The sequence below is a fragment of the Pithys albifrons genome, chromosome 19 (genome assembly GCF_047495875.1).
Source record: "Pithys albifrons albifrons isolate INPA30051 chromosome 19, PitAlb_v1, whole genome shotgun sequence".
In the NCBI taxonomy this organism is placed as follows: Eukaryota; Metazoa; Chordata; class Aves; order Passeriformes; family Thamnophilidae; genus Pithys; species Pithys albifrons.
Genome location: NC_092476.1, coordinates 480,569 through 497,010, shown reverse-complemented (window position 1 = coordinate 497,010; position 16,442 = coordinate 480,569). Strand labels below are relative to the sequence as shown.

General features: G+C 42.5%; 1 protein-coding gene across 5 annotated transcripts in view; it reads right to left on the bottom strand.

The window, feature by feature from the left end:
* The window catches only part of RHOT1 (ras homolog family member T1), a 29,338-nt gene that overhangs the window by 11,021 nt on the left and 1,875 nt on the right, over window positions 1–16,442 (bottom strand). For 3 of the 5 annotated variants that reach the window (XM_071573373.1, XM_071573369.1, XM_071573372.1), the window contains exons 2-18: window positions 12,723–12,781; window positions 10,807–10,888; window positions 9,904–9,947; window positions 8,976–9,029; window positions 8,565–8,617; window positions 7,939–8,047; window positions 7,311–7,412; window positions 5,848–5,946; window positions 5,317–5,425; window positions 4,623–4,743; window positions 3,842–3,926; window positions 3,350–3,495; window positions 2,696–2,796; window positions 2,336–2,466; window positions 1,934–2,017; window positions 1,078–1,197; window positions 568–770 (exon numbers count right to left, since the gene is read on the bottom strand). In XM_071573373.1, the coding sequence (XP_071429474.1) occupies window positions 568–770; window positions 1,078–1,197; window positions 1,934–2,017; window positions 2,336–2,466; window positions 2,696–2,796; window positions 3,350–3,495; window positions 3,842–3,926; window positions 4,623–4,743; window positions 5,317–5,425; window positions 5,848–5,946; window positions 7,311–7,412; window positions 7,939–8,047; window positions 8,565–8,617; window positions 8,976–9,029; window positions 9,904–9,947; window positions 10,807–10,888; window positions 12,723–12,781 (1,702 nt within the window). The remainder of the gene's footprint in view (window positions 1–567; window positions 771–1,077; window positions 1,198–1,933; window positions 2,018–2,335; window positions 2,467–2,695; window positions 2,797–3,349; window positions 3,496–3,841; window positions 3,927–4,622; window positions 4,744–5,316; window positions 5,426–5,847; window positions 5,947–7,310; window positions 7,413–7,938; window positions 8,048–8,564; window positions 8,618–8,975; window positions 9,030–9,903; window positions 9,948–10,806; window positions 10,889–12,722; window positions 12,782–16,442) is intronic. The other 2 variants (XM_071573370.1, XM_071573371.1) reach the window with 2 other exon arrangements.

Genomic DNA, 16,442 nt, shown 5'->3' with positions numbered 1-16,442 from the left:
AATGAACTGAAGCACATAGCAGTAAACACCCTGACAATAAAAAATACTTCCTGCAGGGCACTGGGGGAACTGCTGTGCACTCAGGTGTTGCAACTTGTAATCAACTGTCATGTTGATCTGTTAACAAGGATTACAGTACAACTCATCCATGAACAGCTCAAAAATAACAAGATGTCACAGACTCACAGACTATTCTGAGCTGGAAGGACCCACAAGGATCATCGAGTCCAACTCTCAAGTCAGGGCCCACACAGGGGATTGAACCCATGACCTTGGCATTATTACAACCAAGAATATACTGAGTTTTGTGTGCACAGTAAGGACCAAACAGAACTCTACATATTCATTGGAAGCTGCCACATGAGCTGGATGTGTATTCCTTAAAAACCACCTTGCCAGCAATAGCTGGGAGTGGTCTGTGTGCCTGAGTTTGCACCACCTGGAGCTCTGCTCAGGTCCCCCCGTTGCTAAGCCCGGGTGAGGCAGTTCCCTGCTGTGCTCACAATGGCATGCAGTGGCTCTGGGCGTGGCCATGCACAGGGACGGCGGAGCAGCTCCAGGACTTACGGATACATTGCCATGGTCGTCAGCTTGACAAAGATGTCCTTGCTCGGCACATCAGCTGTGTTACACGTAAAGGCTTGAGGTGGAGGCATTTTGTGTTTCTTGCAGAACTCAGCAGGAGAAATACTGTATTCCTGTCTAACTTCGTGCAAGTCGGACTTGGCAGCTACCACCAAGCACGGTATTCTGCTGTCCATGAAGTGCTGCTGCAAAGGCAGAGAGAAAGCAGTGACAGACACAGTGTGTGCCACCTGCAGCCTGGGGCAGGCTGTGTGGAACTGGCTGCAGCAGCACCAGGATACAGTCCCTGCACTGAAGTCAGGCATTTCGAGAAGCACAGTAGTTTACACAGACAGGTAGATCTGGCTTTGTTTGAACAACTGAACTGCAGTGTTAATGCACTCACAAACCAAAAGTCTTTGGAGCACTAGAACCAGTGTATAGGACCAGTAATTGACAGTGAATATTTAGTCACTGAGAACATAGATAAATGTAAAGGCCAACTCTACAAACCTTAAAAATCCTGGCACAGTACTCGAAGGATTTGGGGTTACTGACATCATACACCAGGCAGACAGCATCACAAATGGTCTCAGCATCAGTTAAAAAGTCTGAGTCACTGACATCGTGTAGCTGGAAAAAAAGATGGTTCCAGAGGGAGAAAAGCTTGTTGGTTTGCAGTTAAAGGAATTTTATAAATTTTCTTCTAATTTTCATGGCTCATTTTTATGTATCCTCAGAACTAATGGACTGACAACAGGAAGAACTAATGCAAAAGAACAGAGGAATTTCCCACCAGCCAGCATATGTGAGCTGTTACACCACATCTGCAGGCAATCCCAGCCTCAGCACAGAAGTGGTATTTACTTCAACACAGAGTCTTAGACACCCAGAGAAAAGGGCTTTCATCCTATAGAGGAAAACCACAGACCACAGGACTAGATCTCGGAAACAAAGAAAGACATCACATTATCATAAAGGAAAACTAGAGAAGAACAAACTTTAGAGAACTTATTTCTCCCACTGGACATTAACATTAGCCATCCTAATCACACTCTGTGACAGTCTTCTTTCCTGAACAAGCAGGCTGATTTCTGATCCTTTATCACACCTTGTAATTTGGTGCCCTGCAGCACAAACATAACAGACCAGGTTCTGTACAACTGAGGTCAAGGCTTCAAAAATAACAGGCCCTGAACAGGTTCAGTTAAAGGATCAGCAACATAAAACCCCCACGAGTTACTGGAGCCAGAAAAGATTAGGGTGATATCCACACTAATGAAGAAAAGACAATTAAAATTGGTTTGTTTGCAGAAAGCTCTGAATAATTCACTGAATTTTAGTATTAACCAGAACAAGGCAACCTTACCAGCAAGTATTTTTCCTGTCCATACACATAGACTGTATTAATGGCATAGTAAGATTTGTGTTCTGCACGGATGTGCCTCTGTCTCTGAAAAGGCAGAAGTTTGTGTTAGACCACAGCAGCTTTTTCTTTTAAGTTAGATTTGAACAACTGTTTTACTGCATTTATTAATGAAGGAAAATTGCAGGATCTTTGGTTTATTTTGCATAGCTATATCCACGATGTACAAGCAAGGAACAAAACCAAAAAACCCCAAACAGCCCCCTCCCTATAACTCTGTATCCCCTCAAAGAACTCTCCAAACTCAGTAACAACCAATAAAGCTTTAACATCAATCACTTTTGCTGTGCAGTCTTAACTCCAGAGCATATATAGGTGAATATAAGCAATATAAGGTTTTTCTACCATTAGATTTCTTCCCAGAAGAGCCTGAAGAACTCCACCTTTCCCACAGCCCTTCATTCCAACAACGTTGCAGCGGAAGACGTTTCGCTGGGTCTGTTTTTTCTGCAGGTCTATCTTTTTATCTCTTGTCACTTAGGAAAAAACACAAATGTTTTTCACAAGGTGAACGTGCAAGTGTGTGTATGTGAAAACAGAACATTAAAATGCACACAAAACAAATCTCTCAGAAATATCAAATCAAGGGTTTCACTTGAGCAGGAAGGGAAGGAGAGTAAGAGAAAACCATATGGACCATTAAACAATTTAGTCTTTAGCATGTTTCTAAAACTAAGTATCTAAGCTGTATCAAATTTTTGTTACCTGTAATTGCTGATGCTTGAGATTCTTGTTCTGCAAGTATGGAGTACCCCAAATAACCCAGGTACTCCAGGCAACGCTGCACGTCCAGGTACGTGGTCAGGCTGGCAGGGGGACAGAAACAACCTTCAGCTGCCATTACTGAAACAAAGCTTTGCTCCCAGCTCCAGAGTGACATGGTCAAACAGCCCTGCTGCTATGCAGAACTGAAGGCAAATGGTGCCAACTCTACTGGTCACCCAAACACTGCAAGGACAGTATTGGCTGAGGCCCAGCAACCTACACTGTATTTTTAACCCCCAAATTATGTTTTCCTCATTTTCCGTATTTTGGAGAAAAACGTCACTACTGAACAGCATTATTCAAATCATCCCTAAGGAGTAAACAACAGAAGTAACATTTCAACAAATGTCAGGGAGATTCCCACATTTTGAAGAGACCCTTCCTCTTTGTTAACACAATACTGGCCAAATCCTGAACAAGCTGTAACAATTGTTTGAAGATCAGGCCACTGAATGGCTACAAAAACTTGACTGCCTGGGTCAGTTTTCAACTATTAAAATGTCACTCTTTCTAGTAACTTTTTAAGAGGAATCTACAAACCAAAACAATCATATCTAAAGCTCTCAAGAACAAAATGCCACGTGTCACACTCACGTCCACTGAGAGAGAAACCCTTGGTATGTGATCCATCCCCTCTCATTTGTACAAACTGTGTTGTTCACGTCAGGCCCCCAGGGCATGTAAGGGAAGACTTTGAACAAATCTTTCAGTTCATCAGGAGACAAAGCACAATCTCTGTCCTGAAACAAACATAATTCACTTAATTCATGTCTATTCCAAACTGGTATTTTCCTGCCTACACTTGCAAGAGTCAAGAAACTGAGCTGCTTCCTTTTTAACCATTGTTCTTTCCTTGTTAAATAAAACTGTACCAGCCAGTTAGAAACAATTTGGCAGCACAGCTACAACTGCCAGTTGCCACTCCCTGTAGAAAGGCACAAGCAGCAGGGCGGGCTCTGCAGAGCTCCAGCTCGAGCCAGTTTCTGAATAAAATGACACAGTGACAAACCCACGTTGTTGATAGCAGAGCTGCTGGCAAACTAAAGCTCTTAAGGGCACACACAGACATTCAAATTAAAAGCTTACCAAGTCATGTTTATCAAAAATACTTTGAAGAAACAAGTATGCATGATGATTCAGTTCTGTTGTGCAGTCGGGGGGAATTTTTAGGCTGTAACCAAAAACAAAAACACATACAAGAAGTGTTAATTGTGTTTATGAAATACAGAATATTAAACCTCAAAATTTGTACTTTTTGAATTACAACATTTGGTATCTGACCTTTGCATTTGACTTTAATAATTAGTCTTGAAGGAGACCAAAGCACATACTTTTTATTAGGAATTTTAAAATGAGTGAGTTTATATTATGTGATATACAGGTATGTAGTAATCACATTTTTGCTTGGTTTCCTTTTTTTGTTGTATTTTGGGTTTTTTTAACAGAGAATGATGTAGTTACATTTTGGAACAGAAGCCACAGAATTGGTTGATCTCAACTTCTTAATTTGGGGATTTTCAAGGAATCTCAAGTGCTACAACAATATTGACAAGTCTCTTGGGATCTGTTGCCACATACAGTAAGTAACTGCTCAGAATTATGTTCCAGTTTTGTATTAAAACTCTCCTCTGCCACTTTTCTTACAAAGAGACAGAGAGCAGCACATGATGTGGCTCAGGAGAAGGAAGTTCTTCCTTTGTCATGTCCAGTCACGTGGAGATTGTGGCTGGTGGGCCATAAAGCAAGGGAGATACTCAACACAGTATGTCAAATAAACACAGCACAAACAGCCTGTCCTCCTGCCAAGGCAGGAGCAGCAGAGATAAGTGCAAGGAAGTCAAAGAGAGCTGAGGTAGGTGATACCCACGGAGGAAACAGGTACTCTGGGGTCAGCTCCAAGTCATCGTCGTACCCAAAGCGGCGCAGCACAGTCCAGGTTGTTTCGTGCCTCCCTCGCTGGATGAAAAGGGTGTGCAGAAAAAGAAAACCTACAAATCAAATGATGAAATCTTAAGGCCCTGAAGTGCTTTACTTGCCACAAGGAATTTCAATAGAAACAGTATCAGAGTAGAAAACAAAAAAAGCTTGAAATGCACATGGAGATTTTAAATCTCCTGAGTAACGTTACAGAGTTACCGACACAAACAGGGCTCAGAACTCAGGGTGTTGGTACAAGTGTTCTCCAAGGAACTGTTTCCTTACAACAACCCACTTGGTTTTCTGTTCTTGTTTGCTTTTTCCAGTGCCAGCATTTTAGAAGGACTCAGCTGTATGAAAAAGAGCCCAGTATTTTCAACAGTTTGGAACAGAAAGCTTCAGCAAGAAGCCTGGACAGGGTGTCACCAACACTGCCCTTGGCTTTGCTGTGCCAAAGTGGGTTGGATTTTTGTTCAGCACATCCCAGGGCTTAAACAACACTGAGATTTCACTGTTTGGGAAGCTCAGCTCCTGCAGTCTGAAAGAGTCCAGACAGAGGTCATACACCAAAGACCAGCTTTGTTATGTAAGAATGATTATCAAGGGCATAAAAACACATCTTTTAAGAGTTAACTAAGACTTACCTTTTAATGTCAACCCATTATCTGCAACTCCATCACTCAGGTTTTTCCTGACTACATTCTTTACATCTTCCAAAGCTTGAGGTGCCAGTGGTGTATTAAAACAAATTCTCTAAGAAAAAACCAAAAGGAGCATGTTAGAACCACGGGCTGCTGAGCTGGGCCAACAGCATGTCCTGTCTGAAATACACCCTTAAACTCTCTGATGAGCCACTGAAGAACAATCCCATTTCTCAGTGGAAATAAATGTGTACAAATAGTATTTTATTTTTAAATACAAGCACTGGGGCTTGTTTATTTAATAATATTTAAATTTTGCTCTTGAACTAAAATTTAAGTAATGATTAGAAATAAAAATAAAACCATTTCTGCTTTTCCAAATCCACTCTCCTATGCTGGACTTGAGACTTAATATTTAGGCCTGATTCACTTACAGTTCACCTCCCTGCTATTTCCTCAAACACAATCACTTGTTTTTCTGCAGTTATATAGTTCAAATATAAAGGATGGTGAAAAAATAAGCCAAAGAGGTACCTGGAAGAAGTTGAGCTCTGCATCATTGAGGGTGCCATCGTTATCCTGATCAGAAATTCTAAAAATGCGAGTGAGGGCTTTAATACAGGCAGGTTTCATCTGAGGAATAAAACAAAGTTCAGGATCTTTCTAGGCCTGAGTACAGAAAGTAACACTGAATGACATAGGCAGCTCAATCACATGAAAACACACCCCAGCCTTTATTTACAGCTTCAGAATGGAGACATTCATACAGCATCTTCACAAAAATAAAAACCTGACCCAGCAAATTCATATCCATAAATTTAAAGCAATTACTCCACATTAAATGTCTTTCTATTTATTTATAGTCTCAAACTCTTCAAAAGGTGAAGGTGACACTACTCATTTATTTAAAAAAATTAAAAATGAGTTCTCTAAATTCAGTCTTATTGCTACAGAAAGCTTCAAGAAACAACTAAATGATTTTTTCCCCCAAAACCACTTTTTGATGGGAAAAAAAAAGGCCTTGAAATCCCAGTGCTCTGCAAAACTAAAGTCTAGAACTACAGAGAAGTGTTTCTAAACAAGCATCTCTATTCACCACCTCAGCTATGGCTCAGAAGGCTTCAAACATCAAACACAAAGTGGTCACAGGGCTCATTCATCTACCAGGCAAAGCACTGAGCATATGGACTATCTCTAGGACAAAAGAACTCTGGGATACCTTCCAAGTGAAGGAAAACAGACACTGGCAATTCTCTCCCAACAACTACTGTGATGATGGACTCTTCTCTTCACAGAGGTCACACAGATTGCACAGAGATTGGGTTTGGGAAACCAAAAAGATTTCAGCACAACAATTTTATCACAACATTACTAACGCATTAAGGTGATTCTGATGGAAGAAATCAAAAGAGGGTTATTCTCTGGTTCTCTACTTCACAAAGTAGTTATGGTTGAAGTAACTTTCCTGCTGCCCACCACAATGTGGGGGACACAAACAGAATCTCTAAAGGTATTTGCCCAGGAAATTGTTTTTTCAGAAAAACACACTCCATTGTACTCTCAGTTAACCACCTCTGGTACTTCAAAACCAGCCACATCCCTTGTTTCTTATCCCTTTCACCAAAGTTTCACAAGATGCTCATAATTTTTTTCCCCTTAAGTCAGGCCAAGTCTGGAGTATTTTCCCCAAAATAAATGGAGTTACTGTGAAATGCACATCCAAAGCAGGGCTGAACTGAAGGCATGACTTGGGTCACATTACACTTGGCTTGAAGCCATGAGCAAAGCTGCTCCTTTTACTCTGCAGGTCACAACCAAAAACTGTCCTCACTGCTCTGAACCAAGGGGAAAGTCAGGTCAGACCAACAGCAAACAATCACCAGGGTTTGGGATGTAGTGCCTGACATCTGGGGTGGGTGGTGGTCACAGAACACACCAAGCCATGCACAATGTGAGTAACTCCCCCCATTATCTGCCCTGAGAATCTGTATAAATACCTCTTTCTCCTCTGGGCAGTACAGAGGACCTGTGGGATGCAGAACAGCTTTCTGTGCATAATAAAATAGCTCAGATATATTCTTCAAGTTTTTGGCTGAACACTGAAAGAGAAATCCTCATACTGATTAGTTAAGTTTCTTGACTATGTGGTGATTTCTTCTGAAATTTAAGCATCCATTTTTTAAAGACTGAGCCCCCTCTTGTGGGTACAGGGCTGGTTTGGAAAAGAGACATCCAGCCCCTGTACCTGCTCAGGAATTAATCAGTGAGGTTCACTACAGTTTGCTGTCATACCAAGAACAGAAATCAAAAAGCTGTGTCTACTTTGGAAAAGAAAAAGAGAAGCATATCCAAACATATTAAATTAATTTTAACCCTATCCAGACATCTGTCTGGCTTGGCATTAAAGGCAAAGATGTGAGGAGGCTCTAAATATTAGAAGAATTTGACAATAACATTTGATTATACAATTGTGTAAACTTCCCTAAAGAAAAATATCATATAAACTATTATAATTACTTCTATCTAAAATAATTTATTTTGCAAAAAAAAGTCCCTTTTACTATTACATGCTTGGCAAGAATGTATTTTTTGTGACCTGTTCCAACTTGAGAAAGTCTTGCATACCTCTACACACGTTTCTATCTCTGTATATTGGTTCATAATGGGAAGGATGGTTTCCATACTGCTGTACTCCACTAGATCAGACTTGTTTCCAACTAATATAAGAGGCAACCTGAAACAAAAAGTATCAAGAGCTTTACAAACAGATGGATAAAAATATCTATCTTCATTAGCACTCTATCTCCCACCAGAAGCCATTGCATTATTTTCATCATGTAATTAAACACCACTAGAGGCAACAGGGAAAACTGAATTACAGCAGTTTTAAGGAAAGTGGTTTGGATACACTGAGAATTGTACTTGTTGTTGATACAAACCCCACACAGTTAAATACAATAGTAACTAATCACGTTGTTATTATAAAACCAGCATCAGAAAACTGTGTAGCCAAAACTAATTACTGTAACAAATTTAAACACACCTGGTAAAAGCTGCCCAAGAAATTCAAAATAAATAACATTGCTGCCATAGGTAACAGACCTACATACTTTCAATCTCCTGCTGCTTGGACTTCTTATATAAACTTTACGTTTAGAATTTGATTTTCTTAACCAATTAACATCCTCAACACTGTTCACTGCCACCCACCACGTGCAGCCCAATTCACACTCCCAGCTTTACTTAAGCACCTGCTGTCCTTGTCTGTCCTTTCATTGATGAGAGGAATCCAACGGCTTGTTACCTAAAGTGGGATTAAAAACAAACATGAAAAACACATTTTCAAACAATGTGACTGAACTGTGCACAAGCTCCACTCCAGCTGCTGCTGCTTCTTTCCCAAGAAGGCACAGGTTTACCCACAAGGGAGGAAACAAATAAACGTTGGAGTTGATTAATGAGCAACTTTCTCAGATGAGTGAAATGACTGAAAACTCAGACGTTGAAATGGACCAGAAGGGATAAAACGTCTGTGCATTCTCGTCACAACTTGATCTCAAACTCCATCTCAGGCATTTCAAATGTCAGATTTCAGCCTGCCATCAATTGCCAGTGCCCAAGTTCCATCTCAAGCAATAATGTGATGGAATGTGTTACTGTACCTTATCAATAGATTTCTTGTTGTTAACAGCATACACTATACAAATCACATTGGCCTGAAATGAGAAGAAAGGAAAGGGATGGAATTCCACTGCACAGGCTCTGAGACACACACAGAGTAAGGACAGTGCCACCATTAGCCAAACACACTGTCCCTGATTGTTTAAGCTATTTGTAGCCTCAACAACAGCTTAAAACAAATAATTCACAGACTTCCAGAAAGGATCCTGTCCTAATCACGACTCACAGACTGTTCTGAGCTGGAAGGACCCACAAGGATCAGCGAGTCCAACTCTCAAGTCAAAGGCCCACACAGGGGATTGAACCCCTTGGCATTGTTACAACCAAGTCCAACCAACTGAGCTGATCTCAGGGTCTATTCATATGCTGAGAAGTGTCAAAAAGCCTGACCTGCAGTGTGACATTCTCAGCCTGTGTCTGCAGAGACCCATCCCACCAGGAAACCTAAACTGAAGTCACAATGTGCCAGAAATGGGACACAGCACCAAGACAGACTGTGCAGAACATCTGCAAAGGTGCTCAGAACTGAAAACAGGAAACAGAAGGAGTGATAAAATTACCAAGAAATCCTCTGCTATTCATAAATGCAATAGTACAGCATGAGAGGAAGAAGCAAAATGGATCTTTGCAGGGTAGGATTATTTCTTTACAACACTGGCCTGCTGATTAAAGGATATTTAGGTTCAGTTCCTTTCCTTGGAAGGACAAAGCTTAAGCTCAATTCACCAACACAGTGCCAGTACCTACTTAACTAGAGGAAGCTTTACCATGGCAGAAGGCACAAACCAAAACAAAAAATGGCAAGAGAGGTTTCCCCTTCAATTCAAACCAAAGCCCACCTAATGCAGAGAAGGGCAAAGGAGAGATTTCTGCAAAGCTCTTCTCTAGTGAACAGCAAACCACACTCACCTGTGATATTTCATGGTAGAGCTGCTCATCACTCTGCTCTGCTTCTGCATTCAACAGAATAAGTCACTCATTAATACTCAGTTATTAACACTCACTTTTGCAAACAAAATAAAAACAACTTCTGCAGCTGAACTGGGCATTTCATAACCTCATAAGGCAGCCTTGGCAAAGCCTTGTTATTAAACTTCTTATAGAATACTCCAAAAGTGTTTCTGCTGAAACAATAATGAAACTGGTCCAGGAACATGCAAAACAAAAACACTCTGCTGCACACAACTTGCTTTGCTGCTGTTTCCACAAAGGTGTCTCTGGAACAAGTCTGAGCTTACATCCCTCTCCATTTACCAACAGCCCCTTCCTTCTACAATGTCAACTTCTACATCAGATTACAGCATATGTTGATTTTATAACAGTGGTGATGGTTTCTTTAGTGATACCAAGTTTCTATTAACCTATGAAAAATTTCATCCAATACAAAGAAAAACTCCACATAAATTTAAGCTCAAGTCCAACCAAAAACAATGTGCATTATTTCCTTTTCCAAGTGGATAAGCACACCAAGGACATTTCCTTTCCTCAGCATGGTGGGAGGGAGAAGTCAGGAAGGTCCCTGTTAACATGGTCTGACTTCCACTGGAAATGGCAGACAGGTTTTTCCAGCTGTGCAGCAGCTGCCTGGATTTGTGGTACCATAAATAGTGAGCCTATTATCCATTCACTAAGGAGATTAAAATACAGGAAAAATACACAATGGGAGACTGACACAAAAACAAGGAGCTGTCCAAACTTGGTTTCTCCTTTACTCTGGGCTCCTCCTCCCTGTAGCTCTGGGCCCACCCCTGTCTGTTCCTGGGAGTCAGACCAACAATCCCCCCAGGCCAAGCTGGTGTTGGGTGTCCCCACCTGAATAATCCACTATGTGGGTTGGGACTCGTTCCGGGGTCACATCAGCTGGAATGGTGATTTCCTCAGCTCGGGGGGGGACCTGGGGTTGGAAAGAAGCAGCAAGAAAGAGCCTATAAAGATAATCCAGATGGTGAAAAAAGTCACATACTACAATACACCTGCCAATTAGTCAGCTCTAAACAAACCAGCCTCAGTTACTCAAGCTGTTTAGTTATTCAAGTACTTTTGGGGTTTATCTGGTTTCTTTTAATGTACTAAAGCCAACTCCCTTAGCAGGCTTTGCAAGAAAGCAGTGCTGGTAATACAGTGACTGCTTCTACAAAACCCAAATCCACCCTATCCAACACCTAAACAAACATGACAGACAAATCACAACTCTCCATTTCTACACAATCATAACCTGACAACTTCCTTGCTTCTCACAGTGCTGAACATTTGGTTCAGAAAACCTGCAAAGCAAAACATGGTACTAATAAAGATCATGTTCCAAAAATGCTGTAAATCAGCTCTGATTGCCATTTTTTTCCAGAGAACACTAATCCATATTCAGGAATAATCAACTTAAACCTAATTTTAACAAAATTCTCCTGCACAGCTCTTTATTGCCTTTCACCTGTTGACACTGAACTTTCAGGATACCTTTTTTTAGGAAATAAAGGGGAAGAGCCAACCACCAGAGGAATGGCTCTTTGTAAAGCTTCAGGCTCTGCCCACACCTCCCTCAAGAATGATGACTGATAACAGCCTGTATATATATATCTAAACTGTCCTGTGTACTGAGCCCTGTTGCCCAGTGAGGTGCCTGTCCCACCCCTCAGAGGGCTCAGACCTGCATGACTGGCCTGCAGGAACTGGGCAGGTCTTCCAGCAGTTTTTCCAGGATAAAGTTATTTCTAGAAAAGTGACTTCTGTAATTGCAGGCAGAGTTTGTGTTCTGTGTCAGTGATGCTTTATCTCTCCATGTGAATTTAGATAAATATTCCAGGTGATGCTGCAGGAAGGAGCTGAGGGGTGGACAGAGGACAATAATTCACTGAAAACACCAAGAAATGACCTGCCAAAGGAACACCCCCAGGCAGCTCAAGAGCCTCCTTTCCACCTGCAGGGCTGGGAACTAAACTCAGCAATGTTCAGCAGATCCAGTCCTGTCAGCAGTGTGATCCTCTGCACTGATGGGATCACACACAGCACTGAGCAGAAGCAAGAGCAGCACATCAGGTCTATTTTAAGACCTGTGATCAGAAGAAATAAACATTCATGTTTATATGTAAAAGGCTTAACTATTTGCAGCAGCTGCTGTTCTTTTTGTGGTATGAAGAAAACCATGTGCTGCTTTTTTAAAGGAATAGTATGTTGAATTAGCTCTACTTTTGTTTTGGAAGGAAGCTGGAGGAGTTTTGGGCATTTTTCCTTCAGGAGAATCCTTCTCCAGAGGCAGAAGTAAAGGCAGTGTCTTGCTGAGGGTAAGTTACACAGTGGGACTTCCTAATTCCTCCTTCTCCATCACTTTGCAGTCAATTAGCTCTTTAAATGCAACACCCCCACAACCTGAGGGTCTGGGCTCTCTCAGGCCCTTCCCAGTTTTATGAGTCTCTCATGTTTAAATGCACTGCCAGTTATGACCAGTTTCCACTGGTTAAAAACCCTGACATTGATTACATACAAAACAATTAGTTTATTAACCATGTGAAAAACAAGAAAGGAACTTAATAAAATTTAAATTTCTAATCTTCTATATTTAAACTACATCTTCTACATTAAAACCTCTATCACTCTTCCTGAAATCTTGATTCCAGTTTTAAACTCTGTTTTTTCTAAGCCTTATTTAAAGCACAGCCTATTAACTTACTCTTCAGAAAAAATCATACAACAGGACAGAAATAAAAGTTAGAAAACAAGTAAGAATGCTCTACCTCTTCTGGAAACTCTTCACTGACAAGAGACATAATTAGTGATGTCTTCCCCACTCTGGCTGCAAAAGCATCAAAAACAGAGATTAGATCATTTGCTTTGTTACACTCAATTGTTGTATCTCACCTCAAAATGGGAAGATTTTAAAAACATTTTCCAACTGATCACATTAAAAGCTTTTCATCTGTGGGTGACAGCAAAGCTCTCATCATTCTGTTACTGTAAAACCTCAGGACCCAACTGACATTCCTGCATTTCACCCAAAAGGAATCGAATTCTGCTCTTACCCAAAAGAATGAGCAGGTTTGAACCTTATCACAGAAGATGGAACCAAACAAATAACCAGAACAAACTAGAAATGCTTCAGTGCAACTTCAGAAATAGCAACAAAGAAGGCACATAGAAAATAGTTTAGAAATCAACTATTTAGAGTTACCTATTCTTGATATGAGGATTGTGCTTCAAGCCAAGGATGAGAGCAGGACAAGAAGACACAGCTGCACCATCAGGGGACAAAGTCTCCAATGTCTGGACTACTTTGGAAGTGCAAGAGCACAATAATCTCCTTGATCCAATGAGCTGTCCCCCCAAAAATGTGAAAAACCCCAACCCACCAACCCTTCTGAAGTCACAGCTTTTTTCATCCAAGGTGATCATCTCTGTTTCAATACCCAGCTCCATCCAACCCAATCAATGATGTTCCTCACCTACAGAATTCACACTTGGGATGCCACAGTTGAGCTGCTTGGGTTGGAGAAGCTTTAATGGGACATGTAACAGGAAGAACTGGTAACTTCTCTCAGGGTTCCCCTCTCTGTAAAACCCTCCAGCTGTGACCTCCTTATTCCTCTGGAAGCCTCCAAAGACTGTTACTGCTCTATTTCATTTTGAGACATTTCTCAAAAAACACTGTGTTTAGCTGCAAATGCTGTGTGGGGTTGGTATTTCTGACAGCTCTCAGTTCAAGGACACACCTGTTCAACCCTGGATGCAGCAGCATCTCTGTGTTCCCAGCCCAGGCACTGCCCAGCATCACTCACAGCCTTTGCCACTCTTCCTACCAAGAGGAACAGAAATGCCACCCAGGCCCCCAAGGACAGAGTTGTTTGGCTGCTCCCACTGCAGTTACTCTTCTCTGAGTATCAAAGACAGACCAAATTGTACAACTGGTTGGTTTTGTGCAAGAAATGGCACTGCTGAACTGATGATCTCACCAGAGCCCACTCCACTTATCAAAGCCTATTTTTGGTACAGTAACAAAGGGCCTTCTGACCTCCAGAAATAAAACCTTCTCTTCATCCTGGTAAGTTAAAGAGCAGCTGTTACAAAATTATGAAATTCTGGAGAGGAAGATTTTGGTATGACCTCAGAGCAGCAAGGTGCAGGTCTCCTCCCAGCAATGTGGTTGTGTTTGAACCCAAGAAACCCCACGAGCTACAATCCCAATTACACTGCCCGTGTCCTGCTGCACCAACTGCACCTTAAAATTCATCCTGAAGGAATCAGAAGAGCTTTGGGAGCTCTCCCACTTCCACAGGAAAGAGAGTGAGGACTTTCCTGATGAGCAAGTAAAGTTATTAGACAGTTGGTGAAAAAGTGATGCACATTTTGCACCTGGTCAAGGCAGTTCTAACTTAAACCAGTGGCAAAACACCCTGGCCTTGCAGACACAGGATCTGGATACACAGACACAGAAACTCACCCCATATGACTGAAATGGAAGGTGATGTGTTGCTGCTCAGCACATGCTCAGTATTTCTAAGCTCCTGATACACTTCCTGGTGTCCCAGAGTTTTATGGAAATCCACAGGTTCAAGTGCAGAGATTTGGTTTGTTTTGTTTGAATCTGGGTCAACCCTCTGCTGTTTGCAGTCTCAGAAACAACAGCCCCAACAGCACCAGCTGACTGGGATGAAGGAAACAGCACTTTGTCATATTAGTCTTTTTCTTCTAGATTACTCTGCATAAAATAACACACAGAACATACTCTGAAAATCTATTAAAAATAGATGTTTGCAGCCTGGACATGAAGACTAAAACAACCTTAAACCTGAACTGCAGAGCACAGGGGGTGAAACAGGCTGAGCTTTGGACAGCTCTCCACACGTTTCAGATCCTGAGCCTGAGGGTTTGCTGTTCCCATCTAACAAGTTTGAGACAGTCTGGACTAACCTGTGGTTTCAGACTAACAAATACACACGAGACAAGCACACCAAGCAGCACTGACACTAGAACTGTTTTACTGATCTGTGAAACAAACTCCTCCCTTCTGTTTGCTACAAGTCCAACAACAATCCAACACTGACATGCTCACAGTCTTTGATGTGTGCCATGTACCACACACCACCATTTAAATTCATATCTGACATTCCCATTTGGACAGGCTGTTGCCAAAAGAAAGCCCCTGTTACAGCTCTGCTGAAGCCCCTGCACTGAGCTGGTTTGGCAGGCAGGGAAATGAGGTGAATTAGGCACAAATCCTAAAGAGAATTAAACTGTGTATCCAAATGCACAAATGCCTTCCTAAACAGGAGGGGCTTGGTCTCTTCTCCCAGGCACTCAGCAACAGGACAAGGGGGCACGATGGGCTCAAGCTCTGCCAGGGGAAATTGAAGTTGGAGAGCAGAAAAAAATTCTTTGCAGAGAGAGTGCTCAGGGATTGGAATGGGCTGCCCAGAGAGGGGGTGGATTCCCCATCCCTGGAGGTTTTTCAGCTGAGCTTGGCCGTGGCACTGAGTGCCATGATCTGGTAAAGGGACTGGAGTTGGACCAAGAGTTGGACTGGATGATCTCAGGGATCTTTTCCAATCCAATCCATTCTATGGATGTGGCACTGAGTGAGAATCCACCACATCTTGATCCAACCCTTCTGTGATGAGTGAGAATCCACCACATCTTGATCCAACCCTTCTGTGATGAGTGAGAATCCACCACATCTTGATCCAACCCCACTGTGATCACCAGCCCAGGGCACTCCGTGCCCTGGGCTGGTGATCACAGTAGGGTTGGATCAAGGGTTGGACTTGCTGATCTCAGAGGCCTTTTCCAACCCAATCCATTCAAGGATTCTACAAAAACTAACCAAGCACAATTTTAATGAGTGAGCACCTCCTGCACAGTGGCAGCTCCCTGAAGATTCCACCCTGGAGAAGTCCCAGAGAACCTTCCCAGGCAGCACTGACAGAGCCAACCTGCACTATGAAACAGCTGCATAAACTATAAATATAAATGGGGCACTCAGACCTCGGGAAACCTTTGTGAGCAGCACCACAGTCTTAGTACAATTAGCCAGTTTTGCTAATGACACTTGGTAATTACTCTGTATTCTTCCCCCCGGGGGAACTCGCGCTCACTTTGCAAAGCCCCGGCCCCTCTGGCACCGCACACAAGAGTGGCCGCTCAGCCAAGGTCACACCGCCGGGGAAAGGCAGCCAAAGGGAGGGGGCCGCGGGCACGAACACACAGCGCCCACCCCGTGCCCACCCCCGGGGCACTGCGGGACAGGAGTGCCCGGCGCTGCCAAGGGGAGAGGAGAGGCCGGGGGCAGTGAGGGGGGAAGGAGAGGGGGAATGGGGAGGGAAGGAAGGAAGGGAAAAAGGGGGGGAGAATGGGGAAAAGGGTGGGGGAAAGAAAGCAGAGAAAGGGGGGAAGAAAGGGAAAAAGAGGAGGAAAGAAAGGGAAAAAGGGGAGGAAAGAAAGGGAAAAAGGGGAGGAAAGAAAGG